This window comes from Prionailurus viverrinus, chromosome B3 (genome assembly GCF_022837055.1).
Source record: "Prionailurus viverrinus isolate Anna chromosome B3, UM_Priviv_1.0, whole genome shotgun sequence".
Lineage (NCBI taxonomy): Eukaryota > Metazoa > Chordata > Mammalia > Carnivora > Felidae > Prionailurus > Prionailurus viverrinus.
In genome coordinates, this window is record NC_062566.1 from 100,354,681 (window position 1) to 100,372,757 (window position 18,077).

Below are 18,077 nucleotides of genomic sequence, written 5' to 3' on the forward strand. Positions count from 1 at the left end.
TGGTGAGGGTAAGGTCACGATAAACTCATAACTTAGTAAAATCTCATGTTTTCAGGAACTTTTTCAAATTGGGGGGGAGGGGACAATTCCCTCTGAAACAGAAGAAACAGAACTAAGATGGATATGTTTTCATAAAAAATTTTTATTATGATCATTTACACCAGTTCCTTGATAAGCATATAAATGTAAACTTTTATCATTGGCATTGTTTCACATATGACTTATCCAAATTCAGAGTTAATATTGTCATTTGAGTGTACCGGTAGTGAGAAAATTTTATTATATTCACAGAATATACATACACGTGCATTCAAAATGGGTCCCTCATTAAGCCAGTGGTATAGACACTGTCCCATTGGCCCTGCTTCTGCTCCGCAGGTGTACATTGGAATCAGTAATGTCGTCCACATGCTCCTCGCTCTTCTTTTCCTTCAGGCTATTGATGAATCTGAGGGTAATTTCATCCCACTCCTCTGGCAAGAGCATCAGCAGAAACCCAATGCAGATGATGATCGTAGCGGCCAGGCGGACAACATTGAATATCACCTCCTGCTTCAGGAGATCCACAGCTAGGGAAGAAAAATCAAGCCGCAGTTTATGACTGTTTCGAAGCTTCTTTGAGAGCAAATGACCAAAGTCGTTGCTATTTCTAGAAATTTCTTTCTTTAATTTTTTAAAATTTGATGGGGGGGGGGGAGGCGAGGGGCAGAGAGAGAGACAGAGAGAGAGAATCTTAAGCAGGTTCCGTACTGAATTCAGAGTGCAATGAGAGGCTTGATTCCACGACCCTGCGATTATGACCTGAGCCAAAATCAAGAGTCGGACACTCAACCGACTGAGCCCCCGCCCCAAGGTGCACCAACTACTTCTAGAAATTTCTAAAGTCTCCCTTGTTCTTTCAAGCTCGTCTTTCCTTTATCCACATCATTATATTGTTCCCTTTGTTTGCATTCTGTTCCTTCTCTCTAAATCAGACTTATCTTTCAAGGCTCATGTCATCTCATTTAATTACAACTCTGCAGTTTTTATTTCTTGAAACTTTTCTTCTGTGTCCCTTCACACTTCTCCAGTTTCATTGGCCGCTGAAGATTTTTTCAAATGAGCAAAGCTTTTTAATATCTATGTCTTTACACATGCTGTTCTTAAAATTTTTAATTGAGGTGGAATTCCTATCAATTAAAATTAACTATTTTTTTTAAAGCTTACTTATTTACTTTGAGAAGAGAAAGAGAGGGAGAGAGAGCGTGCATGTGCGTGAGCACCCGTGAGGTGGAGGGGGATCAAAGAAGGAGAGGCAGAATCCCAAGCAGGCTCCACACTGTCAGCACAGAACCTGATGTGGGGCTTGATCTCACAAAGCATGAGATCATGACCTGAGCTGAGATCAAGAGTCAGATGCTCAACTGACTGAGCCACCCAAGCACCCCTAAAATTAACTGTTTTTTATTTTATTTTATTTTATTTTATTTTATTTTATTTTATTATTTTATTTTTATTCATTTTTGAAAGAGAGCACAAGCAGGGGTGGGGTGGAAAGAGAGGGGGACACAGAATCAGAAGCAGGCTTCAGGCTGCTTCAAGCGGTCAGCACAGAACCCAGCGTGGGGCTCGAACCCACGAACCGCGAGATCATGACCTGAGCCGAAGTCGACGCTCAACCGACTGAGCCACCCAGGCACCCCTAAAATTAACTATTTTAAAATGAATTTAGTGGTATTTTGTACATTCACAATGTTGTACAACCACCACCTTCATCTGGTTCCAAAACATCTCCATCACTTCAAAGTAAAACCCGTTAAGGGGCGCCTGGGTGGCTCAGTGGGTTAAGCGTTCGACTTCGGCTCAGGTCATGATCTCTCAGTTTGTGGGTTGGAGCCCTGCCTCGGGCTCTGTGCTGACAGCTCAGAGCCTGGGGCCTGCTTCCGATTCAGTGTCTCCCTCTCTCTGCCCCTCCCCCGCTTGTGCTCTGTCTCTATCAAAAGTAAATAAACGTAAAAAAAGAAATTAGAATCCGTTACCCATTTGTTTTGGGAATGGGAATCTGCTGTCTGTTTGGGAATCTGCTGTTTGTTTCCATGGATTTCCCCATTTTAGGGATTTCGTATAAATGGCATCATACCATATGTGGCTTTTTGTGTGTGGTTTCTTTCACTTAACGTGAAGTTTTTGAGGTTCAACCATGTGGTAGCATGTATCCATACTTCGTGCCCTTTTATGGTTGAATGATGCCCCATTGTATCACAACTTGCTTATCAATTCATCTGTTGATGGACATTTGGGTGCTTTCACCTTTTGGCCATTGCGAGTATGCTGCAATGACCATTCATTTACAAGCATATTTTTGAGTCCCTGTTTTCAGTTTTTCGGCACACGTAGCTAGCAGCGGAATTGTCGGTCATACATGTTGTGCTTTGTACAAGCAATGCCCTTTCCTTCTCATATCCACACCATCCAGCTAATCTCTCCATTAGCTCTCCGTTTTGGCTTCTTGCAGGAAGCTGGCTGGATGCCCTTCCTGGGTGCTCTCAGAGCATGCAATACATACATTCCTCTATCAAAGCAATTCTGTCTCTACATCATATCTACTCAATTCCTTTTGTCTCCCTCTCTCCACCACATGGTCTTGAAAGTGGACACTGTGTCTTATTCAGGATCTATCACCAGCATTAGGCACAGTTCCTGGAACATCCTAAGTGCTCAGCGATGCTTTATTGAATGAATGAATCCCAGGATGAATGAATGATCTTCCATGATAACTCCACTCCTTTCTGATATTTCTTTCCTCTGAATATCTTATAGTCCCAACAGTCTGTCTCACACAATTTGGCATTTACTAACAAATGGTACATGGAGTTGTAAGTTATTTCATATATATCGGTCTTACTTTCCAAATTCAGTGAAAGTTCCTTTGGGAATGTCCAGGGTGTTTTGTTGTTGCTGTTGTTTCTTTTACAGTCTTGCGCATAGTAAGTGCTCAGTGAACACTTGCTGATTGTCCTGGGGGCAAAGAAAGCTGGGTACCCGAGACTTGGAAAAATAGAATTTTACAGTTGGAAGGACTGTACGGTCTTCCAAATCACTCACTTTCATTACTTGTTCCACTGACAGCTTTCACTAAAAGATTACTCTGGAAAAACAGCTTCTCTTCTCATCCCTGAAGTGAGTCAAATTGCCTTTTCATGTATCTGTTCCAGAGGGCCATCTGCTCTGCCCCCAGGAGAAGCTTCTGCAGCTCCCCATGGATAGTCTGATGGGGAGCCAATACCCTGTACATTTCCTACACTTTCATTAGTGACGTTTACTTGAGAGTCCTATGCCGGGATGCCTTTTGTTTCCATAGGACTTCCTCTAAAAATACCACAAAATTAGGTTGTCAGGGAGATTACATGAAACCCAAATGATACATTTGGTGTTTAATTCTAAAAGCACGACCAAGAAAAAACAGTGTTTATAGCTGCAAATTTTAAATCTGCTGCATAGTTATTCTGTTGTCTGCCACCTTCATGATATTTAAAAACATCTTCTCAGGCAAAGGACATAATTCACAATTGCTCAAAGAAACAACTCGGGGTGTAAAAGGAACATGAGCAGAGACTTATTTGCACATGTCAAATCACGCCAGTACCTGCATTTCCAGGAACGCTGAGCACTGTCCCAATGGAGATCAGGATTGGGTATGTCAGCACCACGCCGACATTCACCAGGATGTTGAAGGCTGTAAAATAATGGAGGATACAGAGCATGAAAGGAAATTGACACGCTGGGCTCTTTCCTTCTTAACATAATAGAACTGATGTTTTTGCTAAACGTGCCTTCTAAACTTGTCCTCACCTTTGGTCAATTAATCCTCTAATTTGGGAGATGGATGTAGGAGTTTCTCGATTGAAGTAGTCCTATTCTTTTTTCTCCTCTGCCACCTTGGCTGCCTGATCTCTTGCCACTTGGGTGGCAAAGGGTGTACGAAGCAATTGCAAAGCAGTGAAATAACCAATTCACTCCACCGCTTATTAGCACTATAAAGGTAGGTTGGGGCCAGCCAGAGGTTGAAAGCAGACTACTGATTGAAGTTTGGGCTTTCTCCCTTTAATGCTTTGCTATATTATGCCATATTCCTGGATAACTAACAGGCTCTAGTGTTACTACCTAAAGGAAGATCTATCGAAGGATGGCCTATGCTGTTTTGTTCCCTCTTTTTTGCAGTGGGCATCACGCAGGCAAACAAAAGTGTATTCTGTGTAATGCACAGAACCTCAGGGACCCTTTCCGCATCCCAATTTGTGCACAGACTACCCAGGGGCAGGTCTGCAGAACCAAAGGAAGGTATAACTAGATAAATTTAATTAATATCTTTGGGTCCTTTTAGTAAAATATAAAATCGGTTAAAATAATCCTCTGCCTCCTACAAAAATGATCAAAACTCTATGTTTTCAAAAGAAAAACAATGATAAGCCACATAGAACTGTTTTCATAGATTTCAATCCAGTGTTTGTTTTAGGGTTGAGAGAGGTGAGTGTTAACAACTACAGATTGTCCTCAGTTCAGAGAGATCTCTATGTAACTGTCTCAACCATGTTGCCTGTATCTCTACAGAACCAAAGATGGTTCTAGAGCCACTCCAGTCAGGACAGCGTTTACTCTTCCATTGCTATCTATAATCCCTGCTTTAATTAAACCCACTAACTTGCTTCTCTGGAGTCACTTGGTAGTTAGAGACAGTGGGTTTGACTTTCATAAAACTTGGACTCCTTCATAGTTACCATACAAGAGTAGTGGCAGTCAAGGCGGAGGACCTTCCTATGTTAATAACTGCTTCTCCTTCCTGGCATAGCCACAATGGGAATGACTATTCCAGTACCTCCACTCTCTCCTCAGACTCAGGGAATAAAATATAGCACATTCTAGCAGGTCAGGAATTAGTTAAATTCTACACAGACGCTGCTGAACTCCTGAACTGCAATTTTTTTTTTTTGGCTGAACTGGATATTTCAGCAGATTGAAAGTATTGGTATTTGGGTGAGAACTGAGTCCTGCTCACTCAGCGAGAAAGAAGGAGGTGGTTTCACCAAAATGCGTGGTCTGTTTCTAATTTGTTCTTTAGGTAGCACACTTACTTTTCTGCCACCCTAAGGACAAGAATATATAAGTCAGTATGTTATCTGCAGCACGGGGCCCAGCCCAAGTTTAAGTGGGACTCGGATGTATCAGGGAAATTTGGGTGAAGGCACTCCCTGGCAGATAGGCCCAACTGTGAGAAGGAAGGAGGCACAGTGAACCTAGGCGAATAAAAGCTGTAGTTACGGGCAATGTGGACGGGTCAGAGGAACACCTGCTGTTCGTCCAGCCCAGCTCCAACCAGGTCATATCTGGTTACTATGGAGAAGAGAGGGATCGAAACAAAAACTTAAGAACAGGAGCCGGGTGGCTCAATCAGTTAAGCATCTTGATTTCGGCGCAGCTCATGATCTCACAGTTCATGAGTTCAAGCCCTGCATCTGGCTCTGCGCTGACAGTGCGGAGCCTGCTTGGGATTCATTCATTCTCTCCCCCTCCCCATCTCTCTCTCTCTCTCTCTCCCTGTCTTTCTGCCCCAACCCCGCTCATGCTGTCTCTCTCTCAAAATAAGTGAACTTTTTTTTTTTTTTTTTTTAAAGAAGAAGAACAGAATCAGTGAAGTTTGTAAAACACCTGGGGTGTGTAACACAGTCAGGAGAGAGGCTATCGCCTCATTTTGTCACAGAGCAGCTTTGGCACAGGGAGGACTGCAGGGCACTGGGGAAGGGCTGGGTGGAGCAGCTCTAGTTCCGGGTGATGCTCTACCCCGTGGAGTCTGGAGACCATGCTGCTTGGTGGAGACCTGGTATCCTGCCGGCCTGGGTGATACCCAGCCTGGGCCGGGCTTGTGTAGAAGCATGTGTTAGACATGCCAAGGGATATGTGTTGGTGAAGGCCAACTTGGCAGCAAGCTGGAGATATGTGTACACAGCTGGGGCCAAGAGTCAGTGAAATTTAGATTATGACTGTTCCCAGCTAGATTGTTTTGGGCCGGGAAATTATCTCGGCACTTTTAATTAGGATGCTTGGGTCTTTTGGGAACACTGCTATTGATTTCTACTTAATTTAGCAGAGGTTATGGAAGGTCGTAACTCCACATTTTTGGACTTCAGAAGTAAAATTCAAAGGACCAACATGACTGATCGTTCTCTTATCTAAGACCTCCCCTTAGGGGCCTGGGCCAAAGTAGACCCAGTGTCTATGTGGGAATGAAAACCAGGTCATGTTTGTCCCCCGGGAGTTATAGTGCTGCTTCAGATTATGTCACCTTGACAAAGAAGGTCAGCTGAGGGTTGGCAGATGTCCTGCAGGTCAAGTGCGGTGGGTCAGTGGGGACTAGATGGAGGGGGCTGTCCTTAGGAAGGGTGAGGAGAGAGGAGCAGGATGAAAGCGATTTGGTTCTGAGTAAGGGGACACTGAGTCATTTAGCGGTTGCTGTTGTTCAACTGCTTGGGGCGGGAAGAGCAGGCTTGTTATTTTTCAGGTTCCTCTTAAGTCGAGTGACAGAAGCAATACAGCTAGAAAGTGGGAGCCCCCTGGTTGCTCAGGTGAAGCAGACTACCTTGAGTTTGGGGAGTTTTGAGAGAGAACATTAAAAAGTTCAAGTCAATTGGCCATTGACTAGGCACAGCCTCCTTAGCAGGGAGACCAAGTCTAATTCTGCCTTCTCCTCTTGCCTGCTGAGGGCTTCCGATCTCAAATTCATTCTCCACACACAGCCAGCCTGTGTGTGACTAAAATGTAGATGTGCGCCTGTCACCTCTGCTTAAAGACCATTAAGTGGATTTTAAATCCACTCCCCTCAATAGCTTTCCAGGCCCTTCATGACCTGCTTCCTTCCAGATGTCATCTTCTTCCTTCCTCCCCATTCTTCCTGTACTTGGTGCGTCAGCCATTTTGATCCATTCTGAGTTCCTTGAATACACCATCTGTTCTCTCCCTCTGCCTGATGCACCGTGATCCACCTGGGACACGGTAACATCATACAATATATCATGAAGGATGGAGAAGGCTGCTTTAAGACCAGTGGTGATCAGAGTGCCCTGGGCCTCCAGCTCACGTCTTAACCCATGGGAGGTATACTGGTTGAACAGCTCTGATCTAATCAAGCAATAGCCTGCAGAGGACCTTCTAACCATTAACCAACCTTAGATAAGTTTGGAAAATAGAGGACAAAGGTTCCCAAGGGAATAACCCTATTATGATCATTCATCTATCCAAGGAAAGGTCAAGTGACATAGGGAATGGAAGGAAAAACCTGGAGCCACTTACCCAGCCACAGCCCGGCCATCCCACAGAGATAGCCCCACGGCAGAGCTGCAAATGAGGACCAGTGTTCCACCTTGGTGAAATACAGGACGACCGGGGTGAAAGAGATGAAGATTAAATTGAAGAAACCCAACGTGGAGACAAAGTGTGCCGCTTCACCAAAGTTGGCACTTCCGAGAAACATCTTAAACAAAACCTGGATTGGGAGAGAAACCCCTTAGCCACACAGTTAGAGACTTTGCCAGAGCAGAAAGGCAAGTTCTACATAGTGAGCTAACCAGCCCAGAGTTTACCCTCTATTTCTCCTTATCCCACCACCTCCATGGCACAAAATGGACTGTGAATAAGTGATTAAAATGCCCTGCAGTCTTCACATGAAACAGCAAATGCCATAAAATGAACTCCTCATGCTGTTGGAAACTGCTGCAAGTCCTGTACTCTGTTAGCACCACCCTCAGTTACAGGTATAGGGTGAATGATAAATAAGAGTGCACACGAGGGGCGCCTGGGTGGCGCAGTCGGTTAAGCGTCCGACTTCAGCCAGGTCACGATCTCGCGGTCCGTGAGTTCGAGCCCCGTGTCAGGCTCTGGGCTGATGGCTCAGAGCCTGGAGCCTGTTTCCGATTCTGTGTCTCCCTCTCTCTCTGCCCCTCCCCCGTTCATGCTCTGTCTCTCTCTGTCCCAAAAATAAATAAACGTTGAAAACAAAATTTTTTTAAAGAGTGCACACGAGCCCAGGAGAATCTAGGATTGAGATGCCATCAATTCTTCCCGTCAGGCATGGGATGCATTTTACCCTTATTTTGACAGATACTGAAAACTAAATTAGACAGAGAGAGCCTGTCATTATGTTGTTGAGAGAATAATAATGGTGCCTTGGATTTATAAGCACTTTCCTCTCTGAGCTTAAAACACGTGCACAAATACTGTGTTTATTCTTCAGATTAAAACTATTTTTTTTTCTGGATATAAATCTGTGTACAGGGGAGGAAGATAGCAAGGAGATGTCAATGGCTACCATTAAGTTACGTTGGGCTGAGGAGGGGCCCGGCCTCTAGTCCATACTTCCTGACTTTATAACCCTTCTGCTTCCTATGTGAATCCTCAAACAATGTCGAATGGAGCAGGTCTTTCCGATGGTGCCCATATGGTTTTATGCATGTCAGCAAATATTACCGCTCCCAGAACGAACACCCCTGTAGCATGGTCAGGAGAATTGTCTCCATGAGATAGCCATCCCAGTGACACCGCAATTCCAGGCATGCTTTTAATGTCAACTGGACTTATTATTTTTGCTCATGAGAGACTTAATCAAGAGGACTTGACCACGTGCTGTTCTTTGGTCACATCAGACACCTCAGTGGGGGCTCAGTTGGGGGCAAGTTAGACGCCAATGGCAATTGAGTGAAAACTTGTCAAGCTTGTCACAGAATCAGTGGGCCAGGAAATGTCAATATGGAAATAGACTCCGTGCCTTCAGAGCCTCGGTGTTGGCAAACAATCAGAACAGGCATCCAGGAGGGATGCGAAGGGCGTTTTCTGCTTTTCACAGAGAATCTTCTCGTTGAAACACCAAGAGAGGTGAAAGTGGAACAGTGCTTTAGCTACAACCCGAAAGCAGGCTCTGACAAGTGGAGCTTTGGGGATAACCTTTTAGATCTGCTCTCTCAGTCCTTGCTTCTGAAGTCAGGGGCAATGACTATAATTTTCCACGGATGGCAGACGGCTCCAGTGGAGAAGGAGTGGTAAGTACATAGTGCAGACCAGGAGTGTCCATCAGAGAGGAAAGGACGTCCTTCATTTCGCTAATAACCGGAGTTCCTGTGGCTTGGGGTTAATACATGGCAGTCGACTCTCAAGTGACAGCTTGTTTCTTCTTTTTAACACCTCATTGGAGTTAAAATAAGGACGGTGGTAGTTAAAGTAAAGAAATTTAAGAGCAGAATGGTCTTTCTCAGCCCCCGCTGCAACCAGTTGATTTCTGAGGGGCAGAGGCAGGGAGCATGGGCTTTGGAGATGGCCAGTGGGAATTTAAATCTTGCTATCACTTCCCATCTGTGTGGCCTTGGGCAAGTTATTTAATCTTTTTTTAATTATTATTTATTTATTTTTATTTTTTATTTTTTTTAAACTTACATCCAAATTAGCATATAGTGCAACAATACTCCTGAAATCAAGTTATTTAATCTTTTAAACCTCAGTTTCCTCATCTGGAAAGTGGGGATAAGTACCTGTGGCTCATAAGGGTGAGTTAACACAGGTGAAAATTTCTGGCAAGTACTCAGTAAATGGTACTTATTCTTATTTATTATTATTATTATTTTTACTTATTTTTATTTAAACCACTTCCCCCCCCCCAGCCAAGATTTTCTTTGTCCTGCCTTCTTTTATGACTTAAGTCTAAGCTATGACTACACAAAAAAGCGCACGACATACCTTGTATAATGCAGACGTAGAGGCTGAACCCACTGCAAAGGCCACTCCTATGATCGAATCAGTGTGGAAATTATCTGCATATGCCATCATGACGATGCCGGTAATGGCCATTATTGCAGCAACTATCTGTCAAATAGAATGCAAAGGAATTAAAAAAAAATTGATGCCTCCATATCTCAGAGCAAGCCATTGAAGACTTCATGAGAGTTGCTAAATGCCTCCTCAAACCCAATTACCTCTTGTACATCGCTGTTTCAATGCGAGAAGGGTCAGTATTAACAAGAAATCAGTATGCTCCTGAGACATCCAGGCAGAGAATATAAAAGCTGCTCCCATTCTAATTAAGGGTTAGTAATTTTAGTGTAATTTTTTCGCTCAACTTCCCAGAGATTAATATCCGTGTTGGCGAAATGAATTTCACAGGAAATCACTCCAGAGCATTTTCATCTATACTGTATGCTTTTTCTTCAAAACAACTCAGCATACATTTTAATCAGCTCCTTGGATCAATGCATGGTTTTGAAGATCGACACATAACCAGGACTTGATTAGGGAGACCTAACATTGATGCAGCTAAGAGGCAAAATTTAAGCCACGGGGCGGGGAGCGGGGGGGGGGGGGGAAGGAAAGCAAATCATCTCTTATAGTGATTTACAAGGAGTGGGCAGAGTTTTCACTGGTACTTGGAATGTCAAAGGGAGACTAGTTCTTCCTTCTTTTTACGTGCGAATTAAACCACAAAAAAGATAATTTCATCTCATTACTCTAGATCATTAACCGCACAAATTTGATTGAAATCATAATGGTACGATATTTCGATAGGATGCTTGAAATATTCAAAACAGGAGTCCACTCCCTTAGAGAAATGCTGATTTACATCTGTTTCTTAAATGATCTTGAACTGATTCTGCTGGAAAACATTTCAAAGCTATAGTAAACAGGAAAATAACAGGCCCTGGAATAGGAAACAATACGTCATTTCCTTGTGAAATAGTTTCACTCACTTTTAAATCAAGATGCAACTTTGCGAGAAATTTATAGGTTACGTGGCAGTTAATTTTGTTAGGTTTCAGTTCTGAGTGATTCCCAAGTAAATCAATTCCTCCGTAGATAGCTTTTCCACGTTATGTGGGGTTTTGGGGCCCTTCTGAATATTAGTGAATTATTTATTGCAACAAAATGTAGATCTTCAACATGTAACCATAGACTTGCTCCAGGCCAGCGCAGAGTATGGTGGCGATGACACGTTATCGTTTAGATGCTGCTAAAGCAATTCTTTTGTTAATGACCACGAAAAGCAAGTGCACTGTTGGTTTCAGACCTAGCTTCATACTAAAGCATCTTTTATGAAAAACAGCAGGAGTACTTGAGAACAGACGCTGACATGTCAGCAGTGAAAAACCGTCTTCATAAAGCGTTTTTCCGGGAGGCTGCTTGATGGGAGGCGTTTCTCTTGCTGAGTGAATATCGTATTCTCTAAAGCTCCCAGGCATGTGTTCTAGTTCGACCATGCCTCAAACTATAGGGAATAGAATCTAATACACACACCATGAGATGTCAAGGAAATTTTCCAAACAAGAAGTAATAGACTCATAAATAAACATGGTGTAGGGGTTATCTAGACTTAGAAATTGTGTGAGGGTTATCATTTTCTTTGATTTGGGGATTTATAGTTCAGCCAAGGACTTGCAACAATCCTTTGGGCAGTCTGATTTCAGACAAATGAAAAGTCATGTTAGACACTGGCATTTTGTTTTTGTTTGTGTGTTTAAATAATATTCATGGGTCAAAGTCTTCAGGTGCACAAGTAGATTTTCCTCATAAGACTGAATTTGCAGGACAATAAATTTGAATTGGTATTTGTTTTCTTTCGGCCAAGCATCAGTTGGGTTTTCTTGTTCACATCAAGATGGGATTAATAGAATACAGTGTTAATTGTAATTAACTTTAACTTTGTCACTTTAACTGTAACATGATGTACTGTTTCATATTTAAAATTATCAAAATTATTGTATAATCCATAATATTTGGGTTTAGGCAACTGTGCATAATATATAATTCTGAGTTTAGGGAATTATGAAAACAGCGTATACAAAATAAAACAAAACATACAAACACTGTCTGGAAAGTGATGAACATTTAACACTAATCACCCCCCGGATACGACTTCAGTTAGGAGCACTTCCTTTTCTGAGTCAGCCTTTAGTAAAAATATATATGCTTAGTATGTGTACTATAAGTATTCCCAAGATAGAAATTGGGTATGGAGAAAGATGATAAATTTTATAGCAATTCAAAATTATAACTATGATGGGCCTCTTAAAGGTCTCCATTACATTTTATATTCAAGTGCTTGTGGAAATATTAGCCAGACCACTTAAATTGACATTATCAATTACACCAGTGTTTCTTTCCATTGCTTTCATGGACAGAAGCATTTTTCATGTCGCAGGGCTGGACAATGTGGTTAGTTACGTTCTACAGGCATGAAAATCTGAATATTTGAGATGTTAGAAAAATTCTTTTCTATGGTATGAACAGTAATTGATAGGTTATATAGGTTTGCTGTGGGGGGGGGAGAAGATAAGCTAAATTATTTTCCACATTTTTTTATTTAAATCTCACAGCTAATAGAACATTTTCCGTGGCTGCGTTTTAAGAAATGTTCAATGTGCTTCTTATCTACAGAGTTGGAACTAAAGGACGAGAGCTCAGCTAATCTAGGAAATGCAGGAAAATGCTGGATGGAAGGCTCAGTGGAGTGGTCATGCGGATGCTCCCACAGTGGCTCTCCTTGGCACCACTGGTTAATTGCAGAATAAATACTATTCAAATTTCCAGAGAACAAATAGCCTCAGCACAGATCTGAGTCTCAGACATCTTCAGAATTCACCAGTTATCAAGGAAGGATGAATAGTCTATTCTTTTGAATAAAAGATGTAAAATGACTCTTCTTGGGCTTAGGACACTGGAAATGTGCCTGCAGAAAGCCAGTGCCTTAAATACTGTGTCAGAAATGCGCGTGTGTGCACATCCACATGGTGACAGCCACAAAAATGCCTTTGAGCCCATTAGCATCCGTATGAGGGACGCTTCTGCTGAAAACACACCATTTCATGGCGGCACCTGTTTGGCTCCAGAAAAACGTGGCTCTCCTCACAATCTATTCCAGTTCCAGCCCTCTAGCCAACCAGACTTGTTCTGAGTAAGACAGAAAACGCACCACTGCCACGACCTGAAGAATCTGCTTTGGGTGAGAATGTTAGTAACCATAATGACCATAAAACTGCCAATGCCTCAGTTTCAACTTTGGAAACCTCTCAGTCCCCTCACATCATGGTGTGCCCATCTTGGGTGGGGGGCGGGGAGGGGAGTACCCTGTGGAAAAGAATTTATTTAGTCCATTTTCCCAGCCTACCTCTTCAGGGACATTTCTTCCTGAGCCAGCTACCTTCCTCTGCAGGCTCAGCCCCCAGTGAGAGCCTCCCATCAACTTTCAGGGCTGATCAGAGGGGGACCATGAGGCTGTTTGAGTGTGTTCCTAAAGCCCAAAGAGGGCTTTCGAGTAAACATTTGATACTCTCACCATGGTATATACCACATGCGACCCTGCAGGAAAGCTACGTTTCTGTCATCTTTCAAAGAATTCGTAGATAAATAGCTAGAGATAAAAGCCAGAGAAGCATCTGGCTTTTGACTGTTTTTATTTCCCTGTATCGTCAGTTTTTTTCTTTTTCGTCTCGGGCCCTCAAAAACCACAGGCGTCTGGCCCTTCTCTTGATCTCCGTGAGGGTTTACCAGCCTCATTACTTCGCTGTGTTTCTCATTGACAAAATGGCTTCCAGAATTATTATTTGAGTAACAATATCAGTTCTTCTAGGGTTCAGGGTATTGAGATGAAGCTTTAATTGCTTCTCTTTCTAATTGCAACTGGAATAGCTTTCCTCAAGTTGCCTTGTGGTTAATTCTGTTTCTAAGGCTGGGTGAGCATGGAGGCGTTTCACTGGCTCACGACGGACCCCTGAATCCCAAGACTACAGCAGCCTCTAGAATGGAGGGCCTCAAAGCGACACTGCTGGCAGGACTGTTCTCAAGTTCGAGACTAAAGGTCAGCAGCTCAAGGTGGGTTACACGTTAATATCTTGGCCAGTGAGACCTGCACTGATGATCATCCTTGTCCTCTCTGAGTACATTTTCTTTCTTTCTATCTTTTAAAAAAATGTTTCTTTTTGATTTATTTTTGAGAGAGAATGTGTGAATGCAGGGAAGGGGCAGAAAGAGGGGAGCACAGAGGATCCAAAGCAGGCTCTGTGCTGACAGCAGAGAGCCTGATGAGGGGCTTCCCAAACTGCAAGATCATGACCTGAGTCGAAGTTGGATGCTTAACCCACGGAGCCACCCAGGCTCCCCAATAGAGTCCATTTTCAAGGAACTGGGACTATGCAGAATCCTTCAACTTGTCCGCATGCTACATTTAAGGTTCCATGAAGGTGAACCATCTGTTTTACTCAGATCCCATGAAATTGGACAAGAGTTGAAGTGTGAGAAATGAAAGAGGTGGGCAGTATATAGCTGTACAGATTGTGTGTGTGTGTGTGTGTGTGTGTGTGTGTGTGTGAGGGTGGAGGGTGCCTGGGGACAGGTCCAACCCAAGGAGTTCAGAGCCCCAAACCAAGACTCCCACGCTCCACCCCCCCTACACACACATCTATTTTTATATGAATAAAATCTGTCTGGAAATGATCTCAAAGGGAGACCAGGATGGAAAAGAAAGAAAGAAATGCCAGATGGAAAGACCTAACAGGCACATGTGGAGACTAGAGTAGATCTGTTGATGACATCTTGTTAAGGGGTTACGGATTCCTTGTGTGCATAAAATTGGAGAGCCATTCCACCTCATCTTTTCCCTCTGTATTCACAAATTCTTCTCCCGCCAGGAGGGGGATGAAAAGGATGAGCCCAGCTACGCATCCTCTGGTGCCTCCTCCAGGAAACATGAAGGTTCTGGGTAGAAGATTCTGCACTGCACATGAATGTACAGCTACTGCATCAATGTCAACCAAAGGCAAGATGTAAACAAAAGGTTATCTTGAATCTTATCTAAATATGTAATATTGGCACGAATCAGTATGAGCTCACCTCCAGAGCCCTGATGTAGGGCACTCTGGAGCCCAATTTGAATTTGGAGAACTGCAGGTTGAGCAATGAAAGATTCAGTTTAACTGACATACTCCAGTCGGTCCTTGGCGGATCTTGGAAAGTGTCCAAACGAGGCACAGTTTGGAAAGTTAACTGCATAGGGACCCAATTACAGCTAGGAAATATGTGGGTGTCAAAGTGAAGAGACACAAATTCATTTCCTGAATCTGCTAAGGAAGTTTGGGGTCTGCTGAACCATTTACCACTGGCCAATTTTCTCCCTGTGTTCAGGGAAATTTAAAAATGAAAGAAAATTTTCAATCAATAATATAAAACGTAAAGGACGGACAAGATCTGAAAGAAAGAGTTTCAACTTTCCAGTCTGACATTTACTTTTCAAATTTGAGTGAAACTGATACCAGAGACAGAGAAGAAAACCCCCAACCAGTGGCTCATTTTCTTTGAGGAGAACCTTTTTTTATTAATGCAATTTCTTTGGTTTTCACGAATTTAAGAACCGTAGCTAAACAACACAGGTTCTTGAGGATGAGAACCTGGCAGGTTCCTCAAAGCTGAAAGAGCTGAATTCTCACCAATAGTTGTGCAATTAAAAAAGAAAGGTCTTTTTAAAAAGTTTACTAATTTTCATGGGATGATCATATATCAACCATAAGCAACTGGTCACCAAAGGGTTTTTAACACAACAATGTTGACCAGCAAATTGGCTGAAATGATTTTATGAAAGAAATATAATGGTACAACAAAATTACCTTTCCATCTGTAATTCAAAGTTTTTTTTTTTGTTTTTTTTTTTAATTTATTTTTGGGACAGAGTGAGACAGAGCATGAACGGGGGAGGGGCAGAGAGAGAGGGAGACACAGAATCGGAAACAGGCTCCAGGCTCCGAGCCATCAGCCCAGAGCCCGACGCGGGGCTCGAACTCACGGACCGCGAGATCGTGACCTGGCTGAAGTCGGACGCTTAACCGACTGCGCCACCCAGGCGCCCCTCCATCTGTAATTCAAATAATATTCCAAAAAAACCACAAAATATTAACAAGTTATTCATAATATGTAATTTTTCTGTGAGCATTGCTATTTCTAGCCAATTAGTGCTCCAGAGAAACACATATTTACTGGTTTTACAACTTAAAGCATCCTTCTTTCTGTCCATGGTGTCATGTTTTAAAATGTTTATTTATTTATTTTGAGAGAGTGAGTGGGTGTGAGGGGGGGAGGGGCAGAGAGAGGCAGGGAGAAAATCTCAAATGGGATCCCACTGTCAGTACAGAGCCCAATGCGGGGCTTGATCCCACAAACCATGGCATCATGACCTGAGCTAAAATCGAGAGACACTTAACTGACTGGGTCACCCAGGCGCCCACATGGTATCATTTTTGATGTGAAAAATAGAAGTAGGAAATGTGATCATCTTAAATGTGATCATTCTTGGGGTCAAATGAAAATTATAATCCTGGGTCGCCTGGGTGGCGCAGTCGGTTAAGCGTCTGACTTCAGCCAGGTCACGATCTTGTGGTCCGGGAGTTTGAGCCCCGCGTCAGGCTCTGGGCTGATGGCTCGGAGCCTGGACCCTGTTTCCGATTCTGTGTCTCCCTCTCTCTCTGCTCCTCCCCTGTTTATGCTCTGTCTCTCTCTGTCCCAAAAATAAATAAACGTTGAAAAAAAAAAAAGAAAATTATAATCCAAAAACTGTCAATTTGTAAACCACTGAAGCCTCAGAATGAATCAAAAATACACATTTTAATCTGATGACTGAAAGCACCACTTTCAGGGGCACCTGGGTGGCTCAGTCGGTTAAGCCTGTGACTTTGGCTCAGGTCATAATCTCACCATTCATGGGTTCGAGCCCCATGTCAGGCTCTGTGCTATCAGCTCAGAGCCTGTAGCCTGCTTTGAATTCTGCGTCTCCCTCTCTCTCTGCCCCTCCCCTGCTCATACTCTGTGTGTCTGTCTCCCTCAAAAATAAATAAACATAAAACATTTTTTTAAAAAGAAAGCAACACTTTAACTATAAAAAAAGAGAATAGTCTAAGTGGAGTGGCTTTTGCAGGCCATGCTTTGATTACTTATGGACATAGACAATAAAAACTACATTTATGTTGTCAGTATTCGAATTGCCCTCTTTTAATTTCTCAAATGACCCAATTATACATGTTCTCAATATGTCTCATGAAAAAAAGAATGGCTGATACTGTCAAAAGGCAAAATGCTGAATATGTTTTGGTTCTTCTCATATTTCATGACCTGATTATGGGCATCATTAAAATTACACCTTGGCGTGACATTAAACACTTCCTAATGTTTCACAGTGAGGAGTGAAGCATTTCCTGTCATTTAAGAAGAAAAACATGTGACTTCTACCAGCATGCTTGACATTGTTTACCATTTTGCCATCTATGATATCTTAATTTATGTGTATAAATGTATGTGTATATTTATTAACGAGTGCTCATTGGCTATTTAACATTTTTTTTCTATTCGGTCTTATTACTTACAGAGGCTGTATTAGTTTCCTGAGGCTGCTGTAACAAATTACCACAAACCTGGTGACTAAAAACAACAGAAATTTATTTTCTCACAGTTCTGGAGGCCAGAAGTTCACAATCCAGCACACCCATGCTCCCAGCGGCAGCTCTAGGAGAGAAAGCATCCCTTGGCTCTTCCAGGTTCAGGTAGCTTCCCTGGCTTTCTTGGGCTTGTGGCCACAGCACTCCAATCTCTGTCTGTCTGGTCACATTGCCTTCTCCTCTTCTGTGTGTCTGTCCTGTGTGTTTGTCTTTTATAAGGATATCTGTTATAAGGATATCTGTTACTGGAATTAGGGCCACCTAAATACTCTAGGATGATCTCCTCTTTCTAAATCCTTATGTTAATTGTGCCTGCAAAGTGTTTTCAACAATAGCCAAACTATGGAAAGAACCCAAATGTCCATCAACTAATGGATAAAGAAGACATGGTTTATACATACAATAGAATACTACTTGGCAATGAGAAAGAATGAAATCACGCCATTTCATGATTCCATGGAACTGGAAGGTATTATGCTAAGTGAGATAAGTCAGAAAGATAGATATCATATGTTTTCACTCAAATGTGGATCTTGAGACTCTTAACAGAAGACCATGGGGGAAGGGAAGGGGAAAAAATAGTTACAAAGAGAG

At 42.7% G+C, this 18,077-nt stretch overlaps 1 protein-coding gene across 1 annotated transcript in view; it reads right to left on the reverse strand.

Annotated features, from left to right (window-relative positions):
* Positions 1 to 310: 310 nt before the first annotated feature.
* The window catches only part of SLC35F4 (solute carrier family 35 member F4), a 244,072-nt gene continuing 226,305 nt past the window's right edge, over positions 311 to 18,077 (reverse strand). Inside the window, exons 5-8 of the mRNA XM_047863110.1 lie at positions 9,757 to 9,882; positions 7,324 to 7,516; positions 3,626 to 3,715; positions 311 to 569 (exon numbers count right to left, since the gene is read on the reverse strand). Of these exons, the coding sequence (XP_047719066.1) occupies positions 328 to 569; positions 3,626 to 3,715; positions 7,324 to 7,516; positions 9,757 to 9,882 (651 nt within the window). The 3' untranslated portion in view covers positions 311 to 327. The remainder of the gene's footprint in view (positions 570 to 3,625; positions 3,716 to 7,323; positions 7,517 to 9,756; positions 9,883 to 18,077) is intronic.